Source organism: Mesoplodon densirostris, chromosome 10 (genome assembly GCF_025265405.1).
Source record: "Mesoplodon densirostris isolate mMesDen1 chromosome 10, mMesDen1 primary haplotype, whole genome shotgun sequence".
Taxonomy (NCBI): Eukaryota; Metazoa; Chordata; class Mammalia; order Artiodactyla; family Ziphiidae; genus Mesoplodon; species Mesoplodon densirostris.
The window spans coordinates 14,963,271-14,989,809 of NC_082670.1; the positions used below are offsets into that span (position 1 = coordinate 14,963,271).

The 26,539-nt window shown below is 40.4% G+C and overlaps 1 protein-coding gene across 1 annotated transcript in view; it reads left to right on the forward strand.

The window, feature by feature from the left end:
- The window catches only part of RNF144B (ring finger protein 144B), an 80,069-nt gene that overhangs the window by 24,519 nt on the left and 29,011 nt on the right, over positions 1-26,539 (forward strand). The window contains exon 3 of the mRNA XM_060109848.1: positions 17,713-17,817. Within this exon, the coding sequence (XP_059965831.1) occupies positions 17,713-17,817 (105 nt within the window). The remainder of the gene's footprint in view (positions 1-17,712; positions 17,818-26,539) is intronic.

Sequence of the window (26,539 nt, forward strand, 5' to 3'; positions counted from 1 at the left end):
CAGGAAAAGAAACTTAAAAATGTAGACAAGTGGCAGCCGAAAAGGTTGTGAGTTAACTAGAAAATTCAATTAACTCTAAAACACCATTTTCTGAACATTTAAGTTAATCAAAGTTTGGTTAGGATATGGATTTCAGATATGCATGGAACCTCTTGGAATCAGGCTGGACACAATCAGTGCCCCCTTTCTATGGAAGTAAATAGCTCTGTGTTAACTGAAAGCCTCAGCGGTTTTGAATCATTTCCCACCCCCAGTAAAGAGGTCCTTTTGGTTTGCCTCTTCTGGAAAGTGTTTGTGAGTTATTAGCCACGTGAATGTAGGGTTTTAATTCAATCTTTTTGACCCTCTCTTTATGTACCTTAAAAAAAAAATCAAGGAAGGACAAACAAGAGCATTTGAGTACCTACTATGTAATATTTATATTGTAAGAGAATTATTTTTTCCCCCATTTACTCTTACCCTGCAGTTTACAGATCAAGAAACCAGTGCAGAGTTAAGTTGCTTGCTCAAGATCCATACTCTTAATTCCTGAATCATAGGGTAGTTTGGACGAAATAAGAACAATCTCTGTGAAAATACATAATGTACTGCCTAGCACATCATACGTGCTCCCTAAATTTCATTTGTCAGCATGAACAATGCATGAGGCCCATATTGGGTTTTTGTAATCCTAAAAGTTTCTAAAGCTGGACAATGGCCTTTCTAATGCAAAATTGACAACTGGTTTTTATGTACATAAAAGGTGAGTCAGTACAAAGAAGATGTAAGTAGCAACTGATTTTTAAAAATCCAAGGAATTCCGGAGACCAGGGAGTATATGTATAATATGAATACACTGGTGGCCATAGCCCCAGGTTGAAGGGATTGAGGGGTGTGCTATGAACTTTCAACTGTGTGACCTCAGGCAAGTTATTTGAGGAAAACAAGGGCTGAGAGATCAAGAGGTCTGTTTTACACACCTGGAGGCTTCCAGTACACTTAGTGTTTATTTAGATGTTGAAACTGAAGTCAGAGTTCAAGCCCAGACTTCCTAATTCAAAGATGAGTGTTCTTTCACCCCCTCATCCATCATGCTTGTGGAGTTACTGGCGTTCCCTAGAGGACGTCAGTCTTCTAATTGTTTCCAAGTGCTTCCTGTGTGCTGAGGGTAATTAATGAATGAGGGACTCTAAAGCAAAGAGATCTTTACCGCAACTGGAAAAAAATATTTTATAGCTGTAAAAATTTCCTGGGTATGGTATGAATTGCAGATCATTTAAATATGGAATGGTGTCTAGTTTTTGAATAATTCTGTGGTTTATGGGGTCAGTAACCTTCAGAAGGAACAAAAGTAGTGTTTTCAAGTTATAAAGATTCCAGTATTTTCTCCTGCTTTCGTTCTAATGACAGAAATCATGGTGAGGTAGGGGGGAAGTAAGCCAAGGCAGTGTCTCCATTAGACCTTGGTTTAAATCTCAATTCCTCTTTTTACCAGTCATGGGAACTTAGGGTACGTTTAGGGTAAGTTACCAAACTGCTTTGTGTGAGGTGGGAATAATTCCATCTCAGAGTTGCTATGAAGATTAAACGAGATAATTTTAAGACGCATACCACAGCTATCATAGGAGCTCGACAGATATTCTTATTCCCATCATCTCCTCCCTTCTCCTGCCTCTCATGTAATGAGTATTTTAGTTCTAGGCCAGTGCTCCCCAAACCAGCAGCATCAGGAGCAGCTGTGAACCTGTTAGAATTAGAAATTCTTGAGCCCCACCCTAGACTTACTGAATTAGAAACTCTGGGGATGGGGTCCTGTGATCTGTGTTTCAGTTCCTCCTCCAGCGGTTTCCGATGCACTGGTCCAGAGTATTTGCAGGGCACTCTATGAGTGAAGTACATATGAGTTGCTCACTATCGTGTGCTTTGAAGAACCTCGGGGCAGGACAGGAATAAAGACGCAGACGTAGAGAATGGACTTGAGGACACGGGGAGGGGGAAGGGTAAGCTGGGATGAAGTGAGAGAGTGTCATGGACATATATGCACCACCAAATGTAAAACAGATAGCCAGTGGGAAGCAGCCTCATGGCACAGGGAGATCAGCTCCGTGCTTTGTGTCCACCTAGAGGGGTGGGATAGGGAGGGTGGGAGGGAGACGCAAGAGGGAGGGGATATGGGGATATATGTACATGTATAGCTGATTCACTTTGTTATAAAGCTGAAACTAACATACCATTGTAAAGCAATTATACTCCAGTAAAGGTGTTAAAAAAATCCTTTAAAAACAAACAAAAAATTTTTTAAACAAATTTATTTATTTATTTATTTCTGGCTGCGTTGGGTCTTTAGTTGTGGCACACGGGCTTAGTTGCTCCGTGGCATGTGGGATGTTCCTGGCCCAGGGCTCGAACTCTTGTCCTCTGCATTGGCAGGTGGATTCTTAAACACTGCACCACCAGGGAAGCCCAAGACAAAAGAATTTTAACAATGAATATCTATATTCCCAGCACCTCATAGATGCTAACATTAACTTTTTACTGTTCTTGCTTTGTCACACATCTGTTGTCCATCCCTTTAATTTATCCTTCTGTCCTTTGTATTGTGTAGTTTTTTTTGTTTGTTTTGTTTTGCTTTTTGGCCACACTGTGCAGCATGAGGGATCTTAGTTCTCTGACCAGGGATCGAGCCTGTGCCCCCCACAGTGGAAGTGCAGAGTCCTAACCACTGGACCTCCAGGGAATTTCCTGTAGGATATAGTTTTAATACTCACTGTGAATTCTCTTGTAGAATGTAAGTACTGCATTCTCCAGTTGTTTGCTTAGACTGGTTGAATGGTTGTATTTTACGCAGATAACTTGCTTAGTCCTACGTCATGGCTAAAGGAGTTTCTTGACCCTTTATTATTTTGGGATTTGTTCCTTTCTGTGTTGCTGAGACCTTGTGTGCATTCTGAGAGAGTCAGAAGGGCTGCTTGAGAGTTCAAATAGGGACTCTTTAGGGACACAGGAGGAGGAGGGAGAAAGTGATAAATGAGTTCAGTGGAATCTACTGATGTTTAATCTGGGATGTGCTTATTCTCACTGCCTGTCCTGGGCCTGTTGGCTGGGGCGCTGGGGCCAGCTGAGGGCTGGCAGTTCTGAGGTCTAATGTTTCTTTGGAGGAAATGGAAGGATGTAAACTTGGCAAGCCTTCTTGTTGTTTTGTTTTGTTTTTTCTCCTGGAACCATTGGTTGCTTTTCTGGGTGTACTGTGTTGTAAGATAGCATCTGGCACAGAGGGATCCCTTTGGAACTAGTATCAGAATTGGGGCCTGCCTCTGTTGAGAAAGGCAGCACAGGTGAGACAAAAGGGAAAACCTCAGAATGGTCAACTGAAGAGTTATTGAATTACTCATGTTGGAAGCAGGTACTTGCACTCCTAGTGCCTGCTCCCTGCTCTGATTGAAATGTTCTTCCAGGTTAGCAGATTTAATTGGCTTCGTTGTGAGGACTGAAGGGACTGCAGCATTTCCCATGGATTTATCTTCAGAGCTATTACTTTCCCCAAGTTTCTTAATTTAAATGTTTCATGATCACTTGAGATCAAGATAGAAGCTTTTGATCATTCTTGCTTGGTGGGAACTGGAGGTACTTTTAACTGGGGCCTAGATTTAATCTACCATATTGAATGACTGTTCTCAAACTTATGGGGTGGATCTGAGTACCCTTTTCCAGAAAAAGTAACAGCACTATTTTAGAGTAAAGTGTTTCAAGATACTTTAATTTTTTTTTTTTTTTTTTTTTTTTTTTTGCGGTACGTGGGCCTCTCACTGTTGTGGCCTCTCCCGTTGCGGAGCACAGGCTCCGGACACGCAGGCTCAGCGGCCGTGGCTCACGGGACCAGCTGCTCCGTGGCATGTGGGATCCTCCCGGACCGGGGCAGGAACCCGCGTCCCCTGCATCGGCAGGCAGACTCTCAACCACTGCGCCACCAGGGAAGCCCTAAATTTTTATATATATTTAAAATTTGCATATATAATTTCCCCTTTAGACTTCCTTTACTATTTCTTCTGGAACTAGTTGATGCATGTATTCTCTATGAAGATGAATTTTCCAAAATGATATAAAGTCAGTGATGATAGATATATTTTCCTTCATTAGACCTGAGGGCATGGATGGTATTGAACCTAGTGGTTCTGACTTGGTTGCAAGTTGGAATCACTTTGAGAGCTTAAAAATACTGATGCCAGTTCAGCAAGGTTTCAGAATACAAAATACAAAAACCAATTGTATTTCTATGCACTAGCAAAGTAATATGATAATGGCATTAAGAAAACAATTCTATTTACAATAATATCAAAAGGAATAAAATACTTGGGAATAAATTTAAAAAAAGAAGTACAAAGCTTATACTCTGAAAACTACAAAACATTGTTGAAAGAAATTCAAGAAGACTAAATACCCCATTCATGGATTAGAAGACTTAATATTATTAAAAATGACAGTATTCCCTAAAACAGATCTACAGATTCAACACAATTTCTATCAAAATCCCAACCATCTTCTTTGCAGACATTGACGAGCTGATCTTAAATTCATATGGAAATTTGATGGACCTAGAATAGCCAAAACAATTTTGAAAAAGAAGCACAAAGTTGGAGAACTCACTTCCTACTTTCAAACTTACTACAGTGCTATAGTAATCAAAACTGTGTGATACCATCAAAAGGACAGACAGATAGATGAATAGAATAGAATTGAGAGTTCAGAAGTAAATTCTCATGTTGTCAATTGATTTTCATCAAGGGTGCCAAGGCAATTCAAAGGGGACAGAATAGTTTTTCAACGAATGGTGCTTAGACAAGTGGATATCCATTTGCAAAAGAATGAAGTTGGACTGCTTCCTCACACCATCTACAAACGTTAACTCAAAAATGGATTATAGACCTAACTATAAGAGCTAAAGCCAAAAAAATCTTAGAAGAAAATATAGGAAATAGAAAAAATTTAATGACCTTGGGTTAGGCAAAGCATGAACAAAAGGAAAAAAAATTATACTCTATCAAAACTAAATACCTGTATACTTCAGTGGATGCCATCAAGAAAGTAAAATGATAACCTACAGAATGGGAGAAAGTATTTGCAAATCATGTCTGATAAGGGGCATATGTAGAATAAATAAAGAATTCTTAAAACTCAATAGTAAAAACACAATTAAAAATGAGCAAAAGATCTGAATAGACATTTTGCCAAAGAGGGTGTACAGATTATCAATAAGCACATGAAAAAGTGCTCAAAATCATTAGCCATCAGATAAATGCAAATCAAAACCACAGTGAGATACCACTTTACACACATTAGGATAGCTAGAATAAAAAAGACAGTAACAAGTTCTGGTAAGGATTTGAAGAAAATGGGAATCCTCATTCTGCTGGTGGGAATGTAAAATGACGCAGTTGCTTTGGAAGATAGCCTAGCAGTTCTTCAAAAGAAAACATAGAGTTATCGTATACCACATCCCCTCCTAAGTATATACCTAAAAGAAATGAAAACATGTATATACTATTGAAAGAAGCCAGTCACAAAGGACCACATATTGTATGATTCAGTTTATGTGAAATATCCAGAATAGGCAAATCCATAGGGACAGAAAGTAGACTGGTGGTTGCCTAAACCTGGGGTGGGAGGATTTGGGGGGAAATGGGGAGTGACTACTAGTTGGCATGGGGTTTCTTTTGGGATTATGAAATGTTCTAAAATCGATGTGTGATAGTCGTACAACTCTGCGATTATGTTAAAAGCCACTGGGGCTTCCCTGGTGGCGCAGTGGTTGAGAGTCCGCCTGCCGATGCAGGGGACACGGGTTCATGCCCTGGTCTGGGAAGATCCCACATGCCGTGGAGCAGCTGGGCCCGTGAGCCATGGCCGCTGAGCCTGCGTGTCCGGAGCCTGTTCTCCGCAACGGGAGAGGCCACAACAGTGAGAGGCCCACGTACCGCCAAAAAAAAAAAAAAAAAAGCCATTGAATAAAAGCAATAAAACATATATACATATATAAAATACACATATGTATATATATGTATAATATACACATGTACATATATCAGTACATATACATGCATATATAACATACTGATGCCTGGTCCTTCCCTCTGAAATTTCTGAGTTGATCGGTCTGTGGTGTGGCCTGGGCATTGGACTTTTGGAAAGCTCCCCAGGTGATTCTATAAAGCACCCAATGTAGAGAGTCTTTGTTACTAGACCTTGTTCCTCGAGAGTGTATTCTGTGTGCCAGCAGCATCAGTAAGACCTGGGAGCTTAAGAGGAGGGCAGAATCTCAGACCCCACCCCAGATCTACTGAATCAGAATCTGCATTTTTAATAGGATCCTTGAGTGATTCGAATGGACATTAACGTTTAAGAAGCATTTTCAGTAACGTATTTGAATAGTAAGGCTGGTGAGTGTTATCTTTGAAATTCGCTACCTTCCTGTTCAAACACCCTTCTTCCTTCTGCCCAGGGTTTCTCCTTAAGGCTACTCTTTGGGGTTCCTGTACCCTGTTCCAGTGTGTGTGTATGTGGGGGCCTTCCCCACGCACTACCAACCAATTTTCAGATACCAGCAGAGTCTGGAGATGGTGTTAGATTCCAGAGGTTAAGGGTTCAGTTGTGCAAGACTCCCCCCCACCCCCACCCCAACAACACACACACCTGCCCATTTCAGACACCAGTCATAAGCCCAGGTTGTTACTTGGGCTTCTGACCATTGGCTCAGATGTAGATTCCTACGACTCCCTCCATAGACTTTGGACGCCAGTCTCAAGCCCAGGTTGTTAACTGTTCTGCTGACTGATTGGCTGTAAATCAGAGGTTCCCACGATCCCCTCTTTGGATTTGATTAATTTGCTAGAGAAGCTCATAGAACTCAGAGAAACATTTTACTTCCTAAATTACTGGCTTATTATAAAAGAACATAACTCAGGAATAGCCAGATGGAAGAGATACATAGGGCAAAGTATGGGAAAGGGCATGGAGCTTCCAAGCTCTACCCAGCTCACCACTCTCCCCAAATCTCCATGTATTTACCAACCAGGAAGCTTTCTGAACCCCATCATTTTGGGTTTTTATGGAGGCTTCATTACATAGGCGCAACTGATTAAATCATTGACCATTGGTGATCAATTAAACTTCCAGCCCTTTTCCCCTTCCTGGAAGTTGAGGGTTGAGACTTGAAAGTTCTAATCCTTTAATCATAGCACTGGTTCCCCTGGCAACCAGCCCCCCATCCTTAGGTGACCTGGGGGCACTCCAAAGGTCATTTCATTAATCTCAAAAATATACAAACAGCTCATGAAGCTCTATCAAAAAAACAAACAACCCAATCAAAAAATGGGCGGAAGACCTAAATAGACGTTTCTCCCAAGAAGACATACAGATGACCAAGAAACACATGAAAAGATGCTCAACATCACTAATTATTAGAGAAATGCAAACGAAAACTACAATGAGGTATCACCTCACACTGGTCAGAATGGCCATCATCAAAAAAATCTACAAACAATAAATGCTGGAGAGGGTGTGGAGAAAAGGGAACCTTCATGCATTATTGGTGGGGATGTAAATGGATACAGCCACTATGGAGAACAGTACGGAGGTTCCTTAAAAAACTAAAAATAGAACTACCATATGACCCAGCAATCCCACTACTGGGCATATATCCAGAGAAAACCATAATTCAAGAAGACATATGCACCCCAATGTTCATTGTAGCACTATTTACAATAGCCAGGACATGGAAGTAAGCTAAATGTCCATCAACAGAGGAATGGATAAAGAAGATGTGGTACATATATACAATGAAATATTACTCAGCCATAAAAGGGAATGAAATTGGGTCATTTGTAGAGACATGGATAGACCTAGAGACTGTCATACAGAGTGAAGTAAGTCCGAAAGAGAAAAACAAATATCATATATTAATGCATATCAGTTAATATCTGAAAAAATTTGTATAGTTGATCCTATTTACAAAGGAGAAATAGAGACACAGACTTAAGAGAACAAACCTATAGATACCGGACTTTCCTGGTGGTGCAGTGGTTAAGAATCTGCCTGCCAATGCAGGGGACACGGGTTTGAGCTCTGGTCCGGGAAGATCTCACATGCTACGGAGCAACTAAGCCCTTGTGCCACAACTACTGAGCCTGTGCTCTAGAGCCCGTGAGCCACAACTACTGAGCCCATGTGCCGCAACTACTGAAGCCTGTGCGCCTAGAGCCCATGCTCCACAACAAGAGAAGCCACCTCAATGAGAAGCCTGTGCACCACAACAAAGAGTAGCCCCCGCTCACCGCAACTAGAGAAAGCCCGCACACAGCAACAAAGACCCAACACAGCCAAAAATAAATAAATAAAATAAATAAATAAATAATATAAATAAATTTCTATTAAAACAAACAAACAAACAAAACATATGGATACCAAGGGGGGGGAATGAATTGAGAGATTAGGATTAACGTATATAGACTGTTGATACTATGTATAAAATAGGTAACTAACAACCTACAGTATAGCACAGGGAACTCTACTCAGTGCTCTGTGGTGACCTAAATGAGAAGGAAATCCAGAAAAGAGGGGATATATGTATACGTATAGCTGATTCACTTTGCTGTACAGTATAAACTAACACAATATTGTAAAGCAACTATACTCCAATTAAAAAAATGTAAAAAAAAAAAAAAGTCATTTCGTTAACATAAGACACAATTCTCTCTCTTTACCACTTAGGAAATTCCAAGGGTTTTAGAAGCTCTGTGCTAGAAAAAGGATGAAGACCAAGTATGTTTTTCTTAATATAAATCACAATGTCACAGCTGCCCTTCCCAATGGGGATCTCGTAGTTTCTAGTGTTTCTTGTCTATAGAAACCTATTTGTCTTATATCCTTTTCTTTGGGGCTCTGTGCTCTGCAGAGCCCTGAATGAAGTGAGAGTGAGCCATCTGGGGGAAGAGCATCCCCGGGAGAGGAAATGCAAATACCAAGAAAGGCCTTAGGACTGGAGCAAGTTGGGCTTGTTGGAGAAATAGAAGGCTCGGGTTCCCAGAGTAAGGGAGGAATGCGGTAGGAATGAGGTCGGGGCAGTAGCTTGGAGTTGGAACGTGTAGGACCTTGTGAGGCATGGTAGAGCGTTTGAGAGGCAATCTAATGAGGTGCACATTCATTGGAGGGTTTGGGACAGGAAAATAATATATGATTTTTATTTTAAAAACGTATAAAGAGCACTCTGGCTGCCCTTTAGAGTAGAAGCCAAGAGACCCCTGAGAAGGCTCTTGCAGGGGTCTTTGAAAGAGTGATGGTGACTTGAATTGCAGTGGGTGTGGTAGGAAGTGGTTAGATTTGGGACCGTTTTGGTTGTGGAGTTTGAGGAAGAGAGGAATCAGGGATGGTTTTTGTTTTGGCTCTGCAAGTAGGTAATTGGTTCCAGTGACTGAGATGGGAAGCCTGGGGATGTGGGGAAGCATGTGTGTTGATATGATGGGGCAAGCGGATTCCAAAGCTCTGAGTCAAGTCTGAGGCTGTGATTAGACAACCAGGTGAAGATGTGTAGTAGGCATTTATTGGATATAGGGGTAAGAGAGAAAGAGGTGTCAACCCAGAAACTCCTAGGTTTCTGGGTTATACAACAGCGTGGATGGAAATGCCATTCCTAGAAATAGAAGACACAGGACAAGGATGGGATTTGGGGGAGGGGATCGTGAATTCAGTTTTGCATTTGAGTGTGAGGTCCCTATGAGCCATTCAGGGCCCAGTATGCTAAGTACCCAGTTTGATGTGCAGCTTTGGAGCACATGTGGAGAGATCTGGCCTGGAAGGGTAAATTTGGAATTCATTGATTTTTTGGTTGAGATTCAGCCAGGAGAATGGAAATCACTCCTGGTCTTTCAAAACAGGAAGTTTCATTCAACTGATTGGTTATAAAGGTGATGGAGGACCGAGAAGCCAAATAGGGCAGTGAAGCACCTAGATATTAGCAACAACAGGAAGCAGCATTCCCCTGGAAGCCAGGGGACAAGAGGAAGAAAAGGTATTACTAGAATAGGAGTTAGGGTGTCTGGTGAGAGCTAGAGCCATTGTGGGAGCTAGAGCCATGGGGAAGGGTCCTGTCCAGGAGGAGCAGGAGATGCAGCCACTGTTGGAGGTCAGTACAGAAAGCAAAGGGGTGGAGGTGGAAATGCCCAGGCTCCTTCCCTCCTCCCACCCTCTAGTTTTTCAGTAATGCCTCCCATTGGCCAAGTCTCCCTGGAACCCGGGGAATACATTCTCTGCGTTACAGAGCAGAGCAGGAAGTGGGGAATGGACCTGAGAACAAATAGGCAGTGGACCAAATAAATAACTAGTTCTTTCGAGTTATTGAGGTGACCAAAAAGAAAAAGAGTTTTGATCCCATCCTGAAATTGCAGCATTTAAAAATTGAGTAGAGGAAGTAAAAGAGATTGAGGAGGAATGGCCGGAGAGGAAGAATGAAACTCAGGGAAGTGTGGAATTCTGAAGGCAAGGGAGGAGAAAGTTCCAAGAAAGTAGGGGTGGTTCATTGGGTCTTAGACCGCCGAGAGGTCAGGAAGAAAGAAAATGTGTATGGATGTAGTGACATGGAGGTGGCTGCTGACTTTATCACCCACTTCAGTGAAACTGTAGGGGAGGAATGGGGATGGGGATGGTGAAGGAGGTGAGGGCAGACAGCTCTTTCACACACTTGACTGAAGAAAGGAATGAAGAAGGCAGTGTACAGCCAGCAATAGGAGTAAGGGAGGGCTATTTTTCTTTGCTGCTTTATTATTGTTTTTCTATAAGTAGGATATTTTTAGGCATGTTTAACTGCTGGAGAAGAACCCAATACATGGGGAAATATTCAAGACATAGGAAAGAAGCTAGATGATCAATAGGGTAAATTTCCTGAAAGTCAGCAGGGAATGGGAACTAGAAAACAGTGGAGTTGGCCCTGGAAGGTGGTGTCGGCTCATATGTGTCCAAGGAGAAGAGAAGAGAGGAATGCTGCAGGTGGGGTGGGTTTCTGTTTCAGTGATTGGAACAGAAGGAGTTTTTGCTGCAAAGCTGGTAGGTGGTAGATTCATGCTTCCAGCTCCCACAGATGTCTGAGTGTCTACCATGTACCAGCTCCTGTGATGGGTGTTTCCAGAGGATATGAAGAGGAGTAAGACAGGATCCAGACCTTGAAGGGTGCCTGGGCTACTGGAGAGATATGCAAGTTCACAGTCTACTGCAATGTAGGATGATAATCGCTGCATGATTTCCATGTACAACATGCTTCCATTGTTAACATCTGGTGTTACCTAAGGTGTTGATGGGAATATTGGCAAGTAGGGAGGAAAATCCGAGTCTTCTGGAGAATTGCAGGAGAGGAGGCGGTTGTATACTTTATAAAATTCTCTTTGGAGGGCTTGATATTCTAATACATCCTCAAGGAAAAATGCCATACTACCAGCCGCACTGCCGTTGAGAATCACACTGTTCTCCTTTTGATGGATTTGTAGGGATTCTTTTTGAAGGGGAAAATAACTTGAACCCCAATATTGAGATAGGCTAAAATAAAAATAATTTTAAACTCACTTAAACTGATAAAACATAATACAAGGGATAAGCACATTAAACTTCTATCTCAAACAACAAGAACATCAGAATAAATGCATAAGCTAAATATTAACTAAAATTATAGACCAATAAAATTTAAGTTAACATTAATGTGATGGGCGTTGCTTAGTTTCCACTAGACGACTTTTAACAGTTAGGCTCTGAGTTTGGTGTGTTCCAGGGAACAAGTGGTCATTCAGTGATCTTGCCACTTTTCTGTGTTGGAATCACTAAAAATCTTGATTTGTACAGCTTTCACTTGGCCCAGATACTTCCATTGTTTTCTCTTCAGCCTGTGACAATGAAAGCATTCCTCCTTGGCAAAACAGGACTGCCCCGCCAGCACAAGTGTGAGCGTGGACACTGAGTGGAAATGGGTCTTCTCTGCTTTTTTAAGACCATTAAATAAACATGAAATGGGGGAAAAAAACCCAACCATGGAGAACTTGGGAGCTCTCAAGAATGCACCTTTGCACCCAGTTTGAAAAGTACTGTGCTAGCTGGTCTGCAAGGTGCTGTGAGAGCAGACAGTCTGGGGTCCAAGGCAAGGAAGGCTTTCTCGAATAAGAGAAGCTTAAGGATGAGAAATGTAAAACTAAGGTCTCTTTTTAACATTAGTTATGGTTTATTGTTTGATTTGGGGCTTCTTTGTAGTCATCTGGTACCAGGTTTTCCTATCAGTCCTCTGATGTCCTGTGTAGTTGACAAAGGGGTATAAAGGTGATCCCCGTCACTAGAAATATCGTATTTGTGAAAAGTCAAGGTTTCTGAAAGGGATTTTGTAAGAAAACAGTTTTAGGATCATGCTGTACCAGGAAACAACTTACTGCTTAGCTATGGGTTGTTGATTTATTTGAATTTTTTTGAACCCATTATATGTTTCCAAGCCAGGATACTTTGGGTGTGTTAAAAGGCTTTTTGAATTGGAAGAGATACCATCTTGAGTTGTACTAATAATTTAGCTCAATGGCATCCAACAAAGAAGGCATTATTCTTGGATCATGTACACACATCATAGTCTGAACTGGAGTAAACAGAATATTGGCTTCAATAAGAGATGTTATTTAGAACACACTTGAGACATTGTGATGTAATTGTGTACCAAGGGGCTGAGAAGTGTTAGTCTGCATTTTATTAAATATCCATTTTAGTGTACAGCATTGTACTAGGAATGATAAAAAGAAAAACAGACATTTACTCAAGGCCTGTCTAGATTTTGGCCTCAAGTACTTCCCCCTCATCACCTTCTTTCCCACCCATGGCTGAGCTAGGGATGAGAAACCCTAGGTCAATAGGTCACCAACTCAGCTTCAAGCCATGTGGGCTGCCAGTTTTTATTTGACCTCAGAACCCCAGCACCGGCACCTAGAAGTGTCCACGATCCTGGGGCTCAATTTAAACTTTCAGTTACCGTCACTCGTTACCTCTCTTCTCCCAACAATGCCTGTTGTCCTCTTACCTCCCCTCCCCACCCTCTTGGGGTCACATCTCTTTTGGGGCTTTCATGTCTGCGTGCCTGCCTGAAGTTCAGAGACTTCTATTCCATCCTCTTCTTTACATTTGCATTCCTCTTTCACTTTTCAGAGTATTTTCGTGTATTTATCCTCATGGAGGACTCTCCATTTCCCTGAGAGTAGAGGCTAGGCAGGTGGTATTGTCCCATCTTACAACTGTGAGTGCCGCAGCGAGAGAGGTTAATTAATTACTTGCCCAAGATGCAGAGGAGACTTTTAGAGCTTGTACTTCAATTGTGATCATTAGAATCCAGTTCCATCAACTATTCATTGTAATGCTTTTTTTTCTTAGAAAAAACCTTTAAGAAAGCTATAAGGTAGTAACAGAGAATGAGCAGTTGTATAGTAAATATATTGATGTGTGTGTGTGTGTGTGTGTGTGTGTGTGTAATTCTTGTGGTGGATACATAGGAGCTTTGTCTGAATGTTGTAGCCCTTTTTGCCTTGTCCATCTAATAGGTGAGAATATCTAATGAAGAATGCCCTTTGGTCAACTGGAAAATAACATCCCTGAAAGGGGCCTAGAAGAAACCCCTTTCTGGGAAGACTCCACTGTACATAATTCATAGGCTCTCAGGGTTGGAAGAGACACGTCATCTGGTTCACCAGGTGTTTGATGGTTAAATCCTTGGTTAGATCCCATCTGAATCCTTGAGGGCTGTGGAATGATTTTGAGGAACAATCATTATTATACATGACCCGTAATGACCTAAAGATGTTTCTATGTTCTATCGAACTAAATGGAATATTGGCGATTTAAAAGAAAAAATTGTTTCATTATTTTTTGGGTCATCGGAGCAGGAATAAAGATGCAGAAAGGGGAAGCTGGGATGAAGTGAGAGACAAGCATTGACATATATACACTACCAAATGGATGGCTAGTGGGAAGCTGCTGCATAGCACAGGGAGATCAGCTCGCTGCTTTGTGATGACCTAGAGGGATGGGTTAAGGAGGGTGGGAGGGAGGGGTTATGGGGATATATGTATACATATAGCTGATTCCCTTTGTTGTACAGCAGAAATTAACACAACATTGTAAAGCATTTATACTCCAATAAAGATGTGAAAAAAAAAGATTTTTGAAAAGTTCAATTTTTGAAACATTTCCCTTAGAATGTGTTAGCTGTTACGAAAATTGCATAGTTAGACATTTGTTTAATCCTGTTGTTGAATGGAATGTGATTTTTTTTTTAATGTGACTAAATGACGGTAGTTTTCTTTTTTCTCTTTCTGTGTTTCTCTGTATTTACAAGCTAGATGCCATTTCTCCCAGAATTGTTAACCATTGTACGTAGGTTTAGTTTGTGTAACTTGCACAGGGGTCAGTGTGAATGCTTATGGTTCTTTTGTGCTTTAGCCAGAGGTACTAAAGAAGAGAGGGAAGGTTTGAGATTAAATTTTTGTGAAAGCTAATAGAAGACATATAATGAACCTAAGTTACTTGAAAATTCAGTAAGAGGCAGTAACTTGGGCTGGTTGTTTTCCCTCTTTGCCTTTGAATAGAAATGCGTGCCCTAGTGAGGGAGTGTCAAGTGCCTGTGCTGTAGCGTCACTTAGCAACATGCACTTACAAATCTCTATTTTGAACCATTGTTTCTCAGAATTAAAAAAAAAAAAAAAAAGGTCATATATTTAGACCCTGTAGTCAGTGTATACACCTCTAACTTCTGCCCTAAAAGCACAGGTCTGATAATATTGTGGTCAGGAGAGTCTTTGTGAGAAGCTTCAAAATTCACTAGGTTTATGTATCCTGGTTGCAGTGTATCTAAGAGCATTACATTAGCAAATAGAACATACATTATAAACTCTTGGGAAAGCTCAGATTTCAGCTTTACAAATTTGCAGTATAAGTTGAGGTGAATTTTTTTGCCTATAAAGACTCACATAGTCTCTTTAGTTCCTATTTAACTCTAAGCCTTTTCTATGGATGTAAATAAATAGTTCTACAGAGAGGCTTGAATAGAGGTGTGTGTGATGTTCTCTTATAAATATCTGCTCTGTTTATGGAGCTTCCCTACCACAAGTGGTTTAACGGGTTTCCTGAAGGGAGTGGAGAAAGAATAATCTTAGAAGGCTAAAGGATTAACATTTCTCCACAAAGTTTTTGGAAGTCTGAGACCAGGTGAAATGCAGTAGAAATATGACTAAATCTGCATTTTGCACACTTCCGAAGGGCTTCCATGTACAAAATTTTAGCTTTGTGTTTGTGCGTATGAGTGTTTTAAACCCTGTGAAGTAGCCATAACAGGTTTTATTGTCCCCATTTTAAAAATTAAGGGAGGCAAGTCGGGGTGTTGGTTTAGGTAATGTTCCCATTGTCACCTGATAGAGTGGCACTGAGGCTAGAGCCCAGATATTGGGATTTGACGCTCATTATACTGCTCACTTTGTTTTTCTCAGATATCTTCCCCTTTGAGCCTAGAGACCATACCTTTTCACTCTTTCTACATCAGTTTCAAGTGGCCACGGGAGAGATCAAGGCAGGAACGCTGGAATCTGTGGGGCAGTTGGAAGGCCAAGAGGTCCTCCGGAGCAGAGCTGGGTGGACAGGGCTTCACATCATTTACTCATTTATTTGTCCCTTAGTGTGACACTAGTTTTCTTAGGCACTTTGGCAGTTCCTCGCGAGTTTTGCCTGTACATTGAAGTTCTTCCCCACATTTCCTTGCTACTGCTTTCTTATCATTCTTCCTCGTACTGGAGACCTTGTCTGGCATAGTAACTCCTAGAGCAAGTGATTGTTCACTCTTCTCTTGAGCAAAAAAGTGAAAGTTAAAATATTATATCTATACGGGGCCAATTGTCGGGGAAGAGTGACTTGAGAGGACTCTGTTCTCAGATATTGTTTATTCTCCAATTCATACTAAATCTTAAGCATTTTCCCATGTCTTTAAACATCATTTGAAAATAGTTTTCTTGATTCTTCAGCATTCTATTGCATGGCTTTAGTATAATATTTTTTTTTTTTTTTTTTTTTTTTTGTGGTACGCGGGCCTCTCACTGCTGTGGCCTCTCCCATTGTGGAGCACAGGCTCTGGACGCTCAGGCTCAGCGGCCATGGCTCACGGGCCCAGCCGCTCTGGCATGTGGGATCTTCCCAGACCGGGGCACGAACCCGTGTCCCCTGCATCGGCAGGTGGACTCTCAACCACTGCACCACCAGGGAAGCCCTAGTATAATTTACTGATGCATTTGTCTATTTTGGATATTTAGGTTATTTTCTAGTTTTTTCTGTGATAAAAAACTGACTCCTTGGAGAGGGGAATTTTTAAGTATTTACAGAGTTAAAAATATGGTTTAAATAGTTTGCCTTAGTCATTAATTCATTAGTACATTATAACAGTAACTTCAATCAGATAAATACATGATTGTTTTTCTGAAATAATACAATTGTGATAGTTTTATTTTCAGACAGGGAAAATGCATAAAGATGGTCAATGAAAGGAAAAGATGTCACAATTATGTCATTAGGATTTATTTACTAGTTAAGCTTTTATAAAAGGTGCGACAGCAGTATTTTTAATGTAGCAGGTTGACACATAAATGTATAGAGTTGTAAAAATCGGAACCAAATTATGACTAATCATTACTTTGTAAGAGTCATTAATTTATTGACCCTTATGTATTCTGGGGAGTGTCTTCCTCAAACATTTGAGCTTGACTGTTTTTCATCATGCATATAGAAAAGAGCTCACCAATTATAAGCAAACTAGTAGAAATTGAGGAGCCAGCTTTTGAATTTCTTAAGAGTTTGATCTCCCGGGACTATGCCTTTTAATTCCCTGTGGGCCTGTGGGGATGGGTTGGAAGGGAGAAGGGAGGGGTCGGAGGTCTTCATAAAGCTCTCAGTTCCTTTTCAGTCTGACTCACTTCTCCACCCAGTGTCCAGGATCCACATGCAACAGGCCATGAGTAGACCAAGTGTGTCTACGGTGTTCTGCTTCCTCTCTCTGGATTTCTTATTTCCTATCCAATATTTTCTCTCCCCGGGTTCTCCTCAAACTTCCTCATCATAGCATCTACCAAGGCCTATAGTTCTGGGAAGGTCTCATTCTCCCAAATTGTCTTTGACACTTCTTCCAGGTGTAGTTGCTATTGAGAGTATTCATAGGTGAGCCAGTGCCTTAATCTTATTTTGATTCTGTTTGGCAAGCTCAGCATGAGGGTCACAGAGTTCTACTTTCTGGCAAATTTTGAGGGAGAGGGACTGGGTAAAAATGGAACCGGGAAGTCATGTAAGTTAAAAAAAAAAAAAAAAAGTACAAAGAAGGCTTTTGCCATTAGTGCAAAAGAACGTTTCTCCTTTTCCCAATCTATGGTGGATAAAATGTGTGAGCGTACAGGCATTGACTTGTTGCCTTGGATAAACTCAGTATTCTTAGGATGAAGTCATACATAATTAATTACCTGTCTCTGCATTCTTTCCAGAGTGATGGCTCTTAGTATTATTCACACTCATGATAACTTATGTTTCCTGAGTACAGGAGCCCCAGGTCTGCCAATTAAGGAAGAAGAGGCGGTGGTGGTTATATAACCTTGGTGCTTCTGTAATGTGGTGGGTAATTATCTGTCTTTTTTTCTTCTTAATGCCTAGTGTCTGAAACAATACATGCAGCTGGCAATCCGAGAAGGATGTGGGTCTCCCATCACTTGCCCTGACATGGTGTGCCTAAACCACGGGACCCTACAGGAAGCTGAGGTATGGATGACTGCACTGATTTTTCCCTCTTTCCTGTTGACATGATTTCCTAGGATCTTGACTCTTTATGTACTTCTCTGCCAGGGAGTCTAGAAACAAATCACAGAGGTTAACTTTTTAAAGAAGTACTTTATTGCTACATACCTTGGATTCTTTATAGAAACTGTTAAAGCTGTTACTTACTTTGGTTCTATTTCTAAATGCCCTCTGAGTGTTGAAGAAGCTCTAGAATAGGCTAAGGTGCTAGAAATTTACCAAATGTGAGGTTTAGAGGCTGAATAGTCAGTGGCCTTATCTGAATAGTCAGATAAACAGGTGACAGATTAGCCACAGTTATAAATAATATAAATTATTGTGATTCTGCAAAGGTAGCCTGAGTTGAACCATTTCCAAAGAGCAGAGAAAGGCCTTTCATTCAATATATATCAGGCATAGAAATGTCTTTTTAGAGTGAGTTCTTCTCCCACTGTATTAAGACTGTGATGTATCTCTTTCCTTTGTTTTTTCAATCCCTGATTAGTAGCTTGCCCTTAAATCTGCTTTTAACCTTCAGGCCCTGCTCACTTTAAATCTTGTCTGTGTTCATGTAGTTGCTTTCTTAGCCAGTATACCATCTAATCCTTTCATAAACTGAAAGGATTAGATGGTATAAAACTGAAGCCCAGAGTGTCTAAGTAATTTGCCCAAGAGTGCATATCTAAAACGCAGAAGAGCTAGAATTCCAATCCAATACTTTCTGACAAATTACATGGCTTTAAGAGTAGAACTAGGTAGATAAATAGAATGCATGATAAAGGACTTGATAATTGAAAGCCCAATAGAGTGCATATGTGTGTGTAGATATATAGGTCTGTGGATATGTATGTATATGGATATGTGCCTGTGTGTGTATGAATATGTGTATGTAAACACGATACATACACACACATATGCTTTGTATACAAATATATATGCTTTACATATACATCCTTTGCTTTGTAAGCAAAGCAGTCAGAAAGATGTTATAGATCATTTTTAACCAATCTGCACCTGTGTTTAGCTTATGAAATATCGGGTAAGTGGTACAATTGAGCTTGAAGTGTCTTGGGGGGAAGAATAAAAGGAATACATAATGGTTTAGAAGTTGTTCATTTTAGGAAAATCATGAAATAAATTGAATTTTTAAAATAAAAAGGCAGTATTGAATATGTACATCCTGTGGTGAGAAATGTTTACTTTTGTGTGAGTAATGGGTAGAGGAAATTAAAATGGGGAAAAATTAGGTTATCTACCAAGAATACTATTGATCTGTGCAACTTGGAAGTGGTTTTTAAAATGAGACCCAGATTTGCAGGAGCATCTTTCTATACATAAGCCTTCCAGGGAATATGCTTCCTTTTTTTACTGAGTGTACAATGTGCCAGGCCCTGTTCCGGGCCAGGACAGAGGTGAATAAGACAGTCCCAGTGCTGTCCTCCTGGAGCTTCTGATCTAGCAGGGAGACATTATACTGATAAAGAGCCAGATAATGATAAGAGCAAAAAGTGTAAGACGGAACAGGCAGCAAGAGCCGTGTCTGCCGTAGAATCTTATTTAATTCATGTACGCAAAATCTATTAAACATAAATGAAGTGAAGTTTCTAAACAAGCCTTTGAAATTAATCCCAATCTCTCTTCTAGATAAGCCTACAGGTGTCTATTTACATCTAACTAAAATTAAAATTAGAGATTCATTCCTTTGTTTGCACTGATCACATTTTAAGTACTCAGTAGCTACATGTGGCTAGTGGCTACCAGGTTAGACAGCACAGAACAGAACATTTCCATCTTTGCAGAAAGCTCATTACATAGTGGCGTTCTAGACTTTGAATGAATAGCAACCATTAGCCATTGACACTTTGGATATCACATGTTAGGGCTAATGTTGTACAGATGAATGAAGACAGGCCATGGTTTGTCTGAGAGATCTCTAGAACAGTCTAACTTTTCTGGTTTTCTTAGTATACACATTCCCTGGTCATCTTCCCCCATAGTTCTCTTCTCCTTCTTAATCCTTACTTTTCCCTCTGTTCACATGCTCATTCACACTTCCCTAGTGCTGATTCCATTTACCCAGCTTTACTCTAAAAACAATTTTACTTTTAGGCTGCATTAAAAGCAAATAAACCCATAATGGCTCTTAAAAATGACAAAAGGGTATTTGAAAAACAGAACGAAAACATACTCCAAACTAAACTATGGTACTTCTTACATTCTCCAAAGTCTGTTTCCCATTAGGTAAGTAAGAGACACTCCAGGACATTAAAGGACCATTTCTGTACTCATAGGTCTGGCTAAGAGCCTGACTGAAGATGGGCGTGAATTACAGTAATCAAATGCTCTTAATTAACTTGCCACTATTTTCTTTTTCAGAGTAAAAAAATGTAGTGGTGGTGGTGATTGTCTCTCATTTTTGAACTGAGAAATGAATAGGTTATAATGGAGCTATTGGTGGCTTCGACAGTTTATATGGGACTGTTCCTTTCAAAACAAATACCTTACACACATGAGCTTGGGCTGTACCATCTTCCTTTCTGACTTGACATCAAGCTTTTCTCATATACAGTTATTATTATTATATCACATAGCTCTTAATCTGGATATTATTGAGTATATCACAGTGGGGTTTATCCACATTGTGCTTGACTAGATTCTGTCTCTGACTGCTTCTTCCGTCATTTAAAAAAGTTGTTATTTTTACAGGTAACACATAAATATATTTTGCTTGTTAAGAATAATTCTGGGGCCTCCCTGGTGGCGCAGTGGTTGAGAGTCCGCCTGCCGATGCAGGGGACACGGGTTCGTGCCCCGATCCCGGAGGATCCCACATGCCGCGGAGCGGCTGGGCCCGCGAGCCATGGCCGCGGGGCCTGTGTGTCCGGAGCCTGTGCTCCGCAACGGGAGAGGCCACAGCAGTGAGAGGCCCGCGTACAGCAAAAAAAAAAAAAAAAAAAAAAAACCTTATTAAAGAATAATTCTGGCTCAGGCTGAGGTTCCCTTTGTGCTGCAGCTATTTATAGTACAATATATGGTTCTTCACCGTTCATTGTCTTACAAAATGCATGTAAGTATAAAATTTTTCATCTTCAAAGGACACCAGGAATTTAAGCTCTTTCCTCTGAATGCCTTCCTATGGAGGTCTAGCTCACAAAGGTGACTGTGCTTCATATGTGTGTCTCCTGCAAGCTGTAATGCTTCCAAGATTGGCTCAGTTGTGGCTTTGCCCCTTCACTTCTATTTATCAGGAGTGGCTTCAGCAGCAAAGCATTCAATGCCCAACCCAAATACTGTTTACGTAAGAAACAGCAGAAAAGGCAGCTTCCTTCAATGTCACGGAAGCTGGCGGGAGTCAGTGACTGGAGGACTTGTGTCCTAGAGGCGCAGTTACTGGGACCCAGGGAAAAGGAAAACCTAACTTGCGTCATCTGGTACTTTCAGCTGTTGCTCAGCAGCGTTTCGAATGCACTTGATCCAGGAATCTTGTCCAACATGGAATTATGAAAGGCAGGACACAGATGGTTGGTTCTGATAGCATTTCTTCAGGCCAGGCCTTTGCTTGAAGTTAGAAGCCCTGTTAAAAAGGTGATGACTCATTTAAGCAGTTTCCTTACTGTGTTAGGGAAGTAACATACCACCACAGGGAGAACCTGACCCATTTGTCTGGGCCATGTCAAATTTGAGTGGCGAGGGACTTCCCTGGTGGCACAGTGGGTAAGAATCCGCCTGCCAGTGCAAGCAACACGGGTTCAATCCCTGGTCCGGCAAGATCCCACATACTGTGGAGCAACTAAGCCTGTGCGCCACAACTACTGAGCCTGCGCTCTAGAGCCCGAGAGCTGCAACTACTGAGCCCATGTGCCACAACTACTGAAGCCCGCGCACCCTAGAGCCCATGCACTGCAACGAAGAGTAGCTCCCACTCACTGCAACTAGAGAAAACCCGCACGCAGCAACGAAGACCCAATGCAGCCAAAAATAAATTTAAAAAATACATATTTAAAAAAAAATGTTAAGTAGAGCACATACCTACCATTACACAGCCTGAGAAGTTGAATTTCTACCCCTTTCCAGCTGGCAGTGGATGGCAGGGAACAGCTTCTCACCCACCAATACTCCTTCCAAGTCCTGGGGCACTGACATGACCTGGCTTTACTGCTGGTGCCACAGCACATACCCAGAGTATGAATGGGTGCAGCTGTTCTTGTCAAGAACGGGGGCTCCAGAATTGCTGTAGGAAGGGATTTAGGGTGGGGCACTGTGGAAGGACTGGGATGGGGGGATGGAGGAGTGGAGTGCCAAGAAATTTGAAGTTATGTTTGCAAAATAAACACAGTTTTTACTCATATCACGTGTTTGTTTAGGGTGGCTTAGGTAAAGGCTGCTGGAATTATAAGAGATCCAGTTATTCCCCCCACATCACCCTTTAGCACTGTCTCCACTTGCCATCTTTTCATTTAACTCTTTTTTCCCCCCATTATCTGAGTATGAAGCTGGGGCAGAGGTAAAATGAGGATGCCCAGGCAAGTGGCCATATTGATGTTCCTGTAGTTTAAGGACCTGAATGGGAAGGGACTGAGCATGTCTATAAACAACCTTTGGCTGTGATCCCTGTTGGCTGGAGAAGAATAAAACTTTGGGGTGGCACAGGATAAAGGAATCTGCCATGCTGGAGTTAATAGATGTTTTTGAGATTCTAAGCTGAACTTCGTCTTAGAATATATTTAAAACGTTGTTTGAGGGCCCGCACGCAGCAGTGAGGACCCAATGCAGCCAAAAATAAATAAATAAATAAAAATTAAAAAAAGGTATGGCTATATACATTTTTTAAAAACTGCATATAAGTGGAGAGTAATGTTTCTAAGCTTCTCCTTTAAGTAAAGGCCAATATAAGAAGACTCAGCAGCAGTGGAGTGAATGTGTCACGTGGATGTGCACATGGGCATATCCCTTTTACTCATTGATGGGCTGAGGGAGAGAGGCGGGGGATGATGTGGGAAGATGTACTGAGGCCTCTCAGTGGAAAAAGAAGAGCAAAAGCAGCCCTTTCTGAAAGATTCCTGGCCCTGGAATTCCAGGTCTCCTCCCTCTTTTGCTTCCCCAATGAGCCATACCTTCTGGCTCTCAGACAATGATGCCCTCTTGTTTTTTCAGCTAGGATTTGATAGCTAGTGTGAGCTTGGTTTATTACAGTCATATGGATGTGTGGACGGGCCAGTTTTTATTTTCTGGGTTGTGATAGAAAACATTCTTAGTTTCTGTGTTAGTGAAATAGGGCACTTATCCGTAAGGCCAGTACTATTTCTCTTACCAGTATTTTTGCAAGTCACAGCCCTTCAAAAATTGCCAAAACCTTGACATGCTGTAATCATCAATTTCTGTGGTCAATTTCATCTCCAGATCTACTGATCTTTTGTATTCTATGTTCAGCCTGTTCCTTTAATTTTTAAGAGCAACTATAGCAGAAATACGACTTAAAGGGTCAAACCTAAGTAAAGTCCGGCCTATTTTTTCCCTCTTCTGTCCTGGCTTTCCAGACCTTGATGGGTAGTACATACATGAAAGCCAATCCCTAGCTTTTGTGTTTTAACCATATTACTTTTCTAACTAAAAGACAGCATATATTGTATTTATCAATATAATGAGAACACACTGTACTCTTAGCATTAATGCTTCTCTGGCAAGCAGGCTTCCCTGTCTGCTCTTTCTTTTCCTTTGGTTTTTGTAGGGTTAGTGTCAGTGTAAGTGGTGATGTCTGCTCAAATATTATGGTCATAGTTAGTAATGGTCCACAAGGGTGTGCCTTTTTGTTTCTTCTCATTTGTGGATTTTAGCTATATCCAATTAACTGTTATATATAATAGTTCCAGCACCCCACATATACATATATTCTGAATTCCCTGCCTATGCTCTGCTGTAGGTGGAGGGGGGTGAAAAAGTGAAGACTTTCATCAGAGTAGGAACTGGGTATTGAAAAAATACCCCCAGGTTCATTTTTAACAACAACAACAAAAAAGACAGTGATTGCAGGTAATTAGTAGCCTTTTGTTGTTATTATTCTGATATTATTGTTTTTGTTCTATTAAAATGAAACTGAATTTGCCTTCTCTTTGAGTGAAAAATTTTTTTCTCTTTGGAAAGTTTCAATAGTGATGAGGAGAAAACGTGGTCTTTGGATAGGAGGAGAGGAAAATTTTTGTTTAACAGGTAGGTTAGTACAAATTTCAAAGGACAAATAACGAAAAATCACTTTAAATCAAGTTCAGGATTTTTTAGTAGTTGATTTGAGGGGGGGAGTTCTCTCAACAGTTGAGAAAATACTTAGAAATTTCTGTTTCTGCTGTTTGAATATGAGTCTGGTTAGTAATGCATTAGAATTCACTGAATAAAATAAGTCTTGTTAGTCTATATTGACCTAAATAAATAAATGAATAAACAAATACATGAGGGATAAGGGACAACTCTTACTTATAATAGAATTCTAATTAATAAATGTGGAAATGAATGATGGAAATTGAAAATCATTATTAAGCAAATAACACAGTGATAATTATTATAGGCAAGAATTATTGATAGATACAAAAATTAGGAAGACGTATGATGAAAAACAGTGTATTTGCAGAATCTCAAAATATCTCACTACAAGATACTTGCTGGTTAACAAAGGGTAGAGAAATCTGGCAGATATCACCTTAATCAAGTTAAAAAGTTAACATCGACAGTAATGAGACAGGTTGTCCTCATTTATCTCCTGATGACGCAACATCACTTCTGTGATATTCTTGCTAAAAATGCACAACCTCAGCCTAATCATGAGAAGGCATCAGACAAACCCACATTGGAGAACATTGTACAAAATAAGTGGCCTGGACTCTTCAAACATGTCAAGGTCACAAGAGCCAAAAACAGACTGAGGAACTTCCATAGACTGGAGAAGGCTAAGGAGACGTGGCAACTAAATGCAAGGTGGTATCCTGAATTGGATCTTGGGCTGAAAAAAAAAAAAAGACATTAGTGGGACAATTTGTGAAGTTTGAATATGGACTACAGATTAATTATTTTGTATCAGTGTAAATTTTATTATTTTAATAATTAACTTTGGTTATGTAAGGTGTTCCCATTAGAAGTTGGGGGAATGGCGTTTAGGAACTTTATACAATTTTTTGCAACTTTTTGTAAGTCTAAAATTGTTTCAAAATAAAAAGGTTTAAAAGGAATGTCTTGGTGTGGTTTTGAATGATTTGGATTTGTTTGTTGGCAGGAAGAGGATAATTGAATACATAAGACACCTCATTATATATAATCTCTTTTATTATTCTCTAGGATTTTCAGTTTTGCAATCAATCTTAGTGTCCTTTTGATTTCTTTTTTCTAAGCAGTAGCCCCTTAACCTGTGGCCTGATTGAACCTTCAGTAATCATCCTAACACATTTATTTCAATTTTATAATCCTAAAGACCTTGAGCAATAGTGACTTAGCTCCAAATAGCAACAGAACCAGGTATTTAATACTCTGGATCAGCTTTTTTTTTTTTTTTTTTAAACTGGGTTCAGCTTTCTCTCATCTAAAGTCAAAGTATATAAAAATATTTCAGAAAATTACCTCTAATCTATGAAATCTAAAAAATGATAAGATCAAGGAATAGATCTTTTTCTAAACTTATGTGTACATATTGCCTCCTGAGTAACTTAAGTTTCTTGAAGTCAGCTTTGGTATCTCCTTCCTCTTTTGTATCCCAAGCTTCCAGCCAATGCTTTGCCCGTAATAGACTCTCAATGAGTATATGGAAAAGAAGTCCAGGAGGTAGGGGCTGGAGAATAGACTGGTGTGTTTTGTGTTGTTAACTTTATTCCAAAAGGATCAAACAGTGAGTGTGATGGAACTAACTTTTTGTGTGAGTGAGAAGTGATGAAACTAACTTTTTGTGATCACACATTTCAATAGAAAAATTGATATACCATATTAAGACCTAATTCCATACAAACCTTTGAGCTATAAAATAATATAGGAGATACAAGGTAGAGTGAGAGACAGAAAAGTTAGAGACCTCTGACTTCCCTGTTGGCAGTAATGTGTCCTTGGATGAAATTTATCTTTCTAATTTAAAATTAACTTCCATCACTATCATTGTTGACTTTTTACTACATTAATTTCTGTCATTTTTCTCATTAGAATTTCATCTGTGTCTAAAATATTTCCTGTTTGCTTTGTCTTCCATCAACTCTGTTGGACTTAGCTGTTATATAAATTGCTTGTCATTAAAAAAAATCATAATTTTTAGGGGTTGCCTTTCAGGGGTTTGAAGAAGGTCTTCATCAGTCCAGAAACTATTTTAGGTGGCGGCAGTTAGAGTACAAGACTGTCCCATAGAATCAAAGACCTCAAGTAGCTTCTTTTGGGGGGGGGGCGTGTTGTTAAAAATAGATTTCTAGAATATCACTGAGGTCTCTCAGGCCCAGATGACATCATTCCCCAAGTACCATTGGCCCAAAAGTTAATGTAGTATTAGAGTATTTTCCTCCACCTGCAGTGAATCAGTGACTAAGTCAAGAATTATACTCTGATTCTTAATGCCTCCGATCTCTTCACGAGCCTGTACCTTCTGTCTCCAACTCTGCATTTTATTTGAGACACCTTTGTCTTTCAGGAAAGATGTCCAGGTAGTATTATAACAGATGAAACAAAACTGGCTTTCAGTATGAGAAAA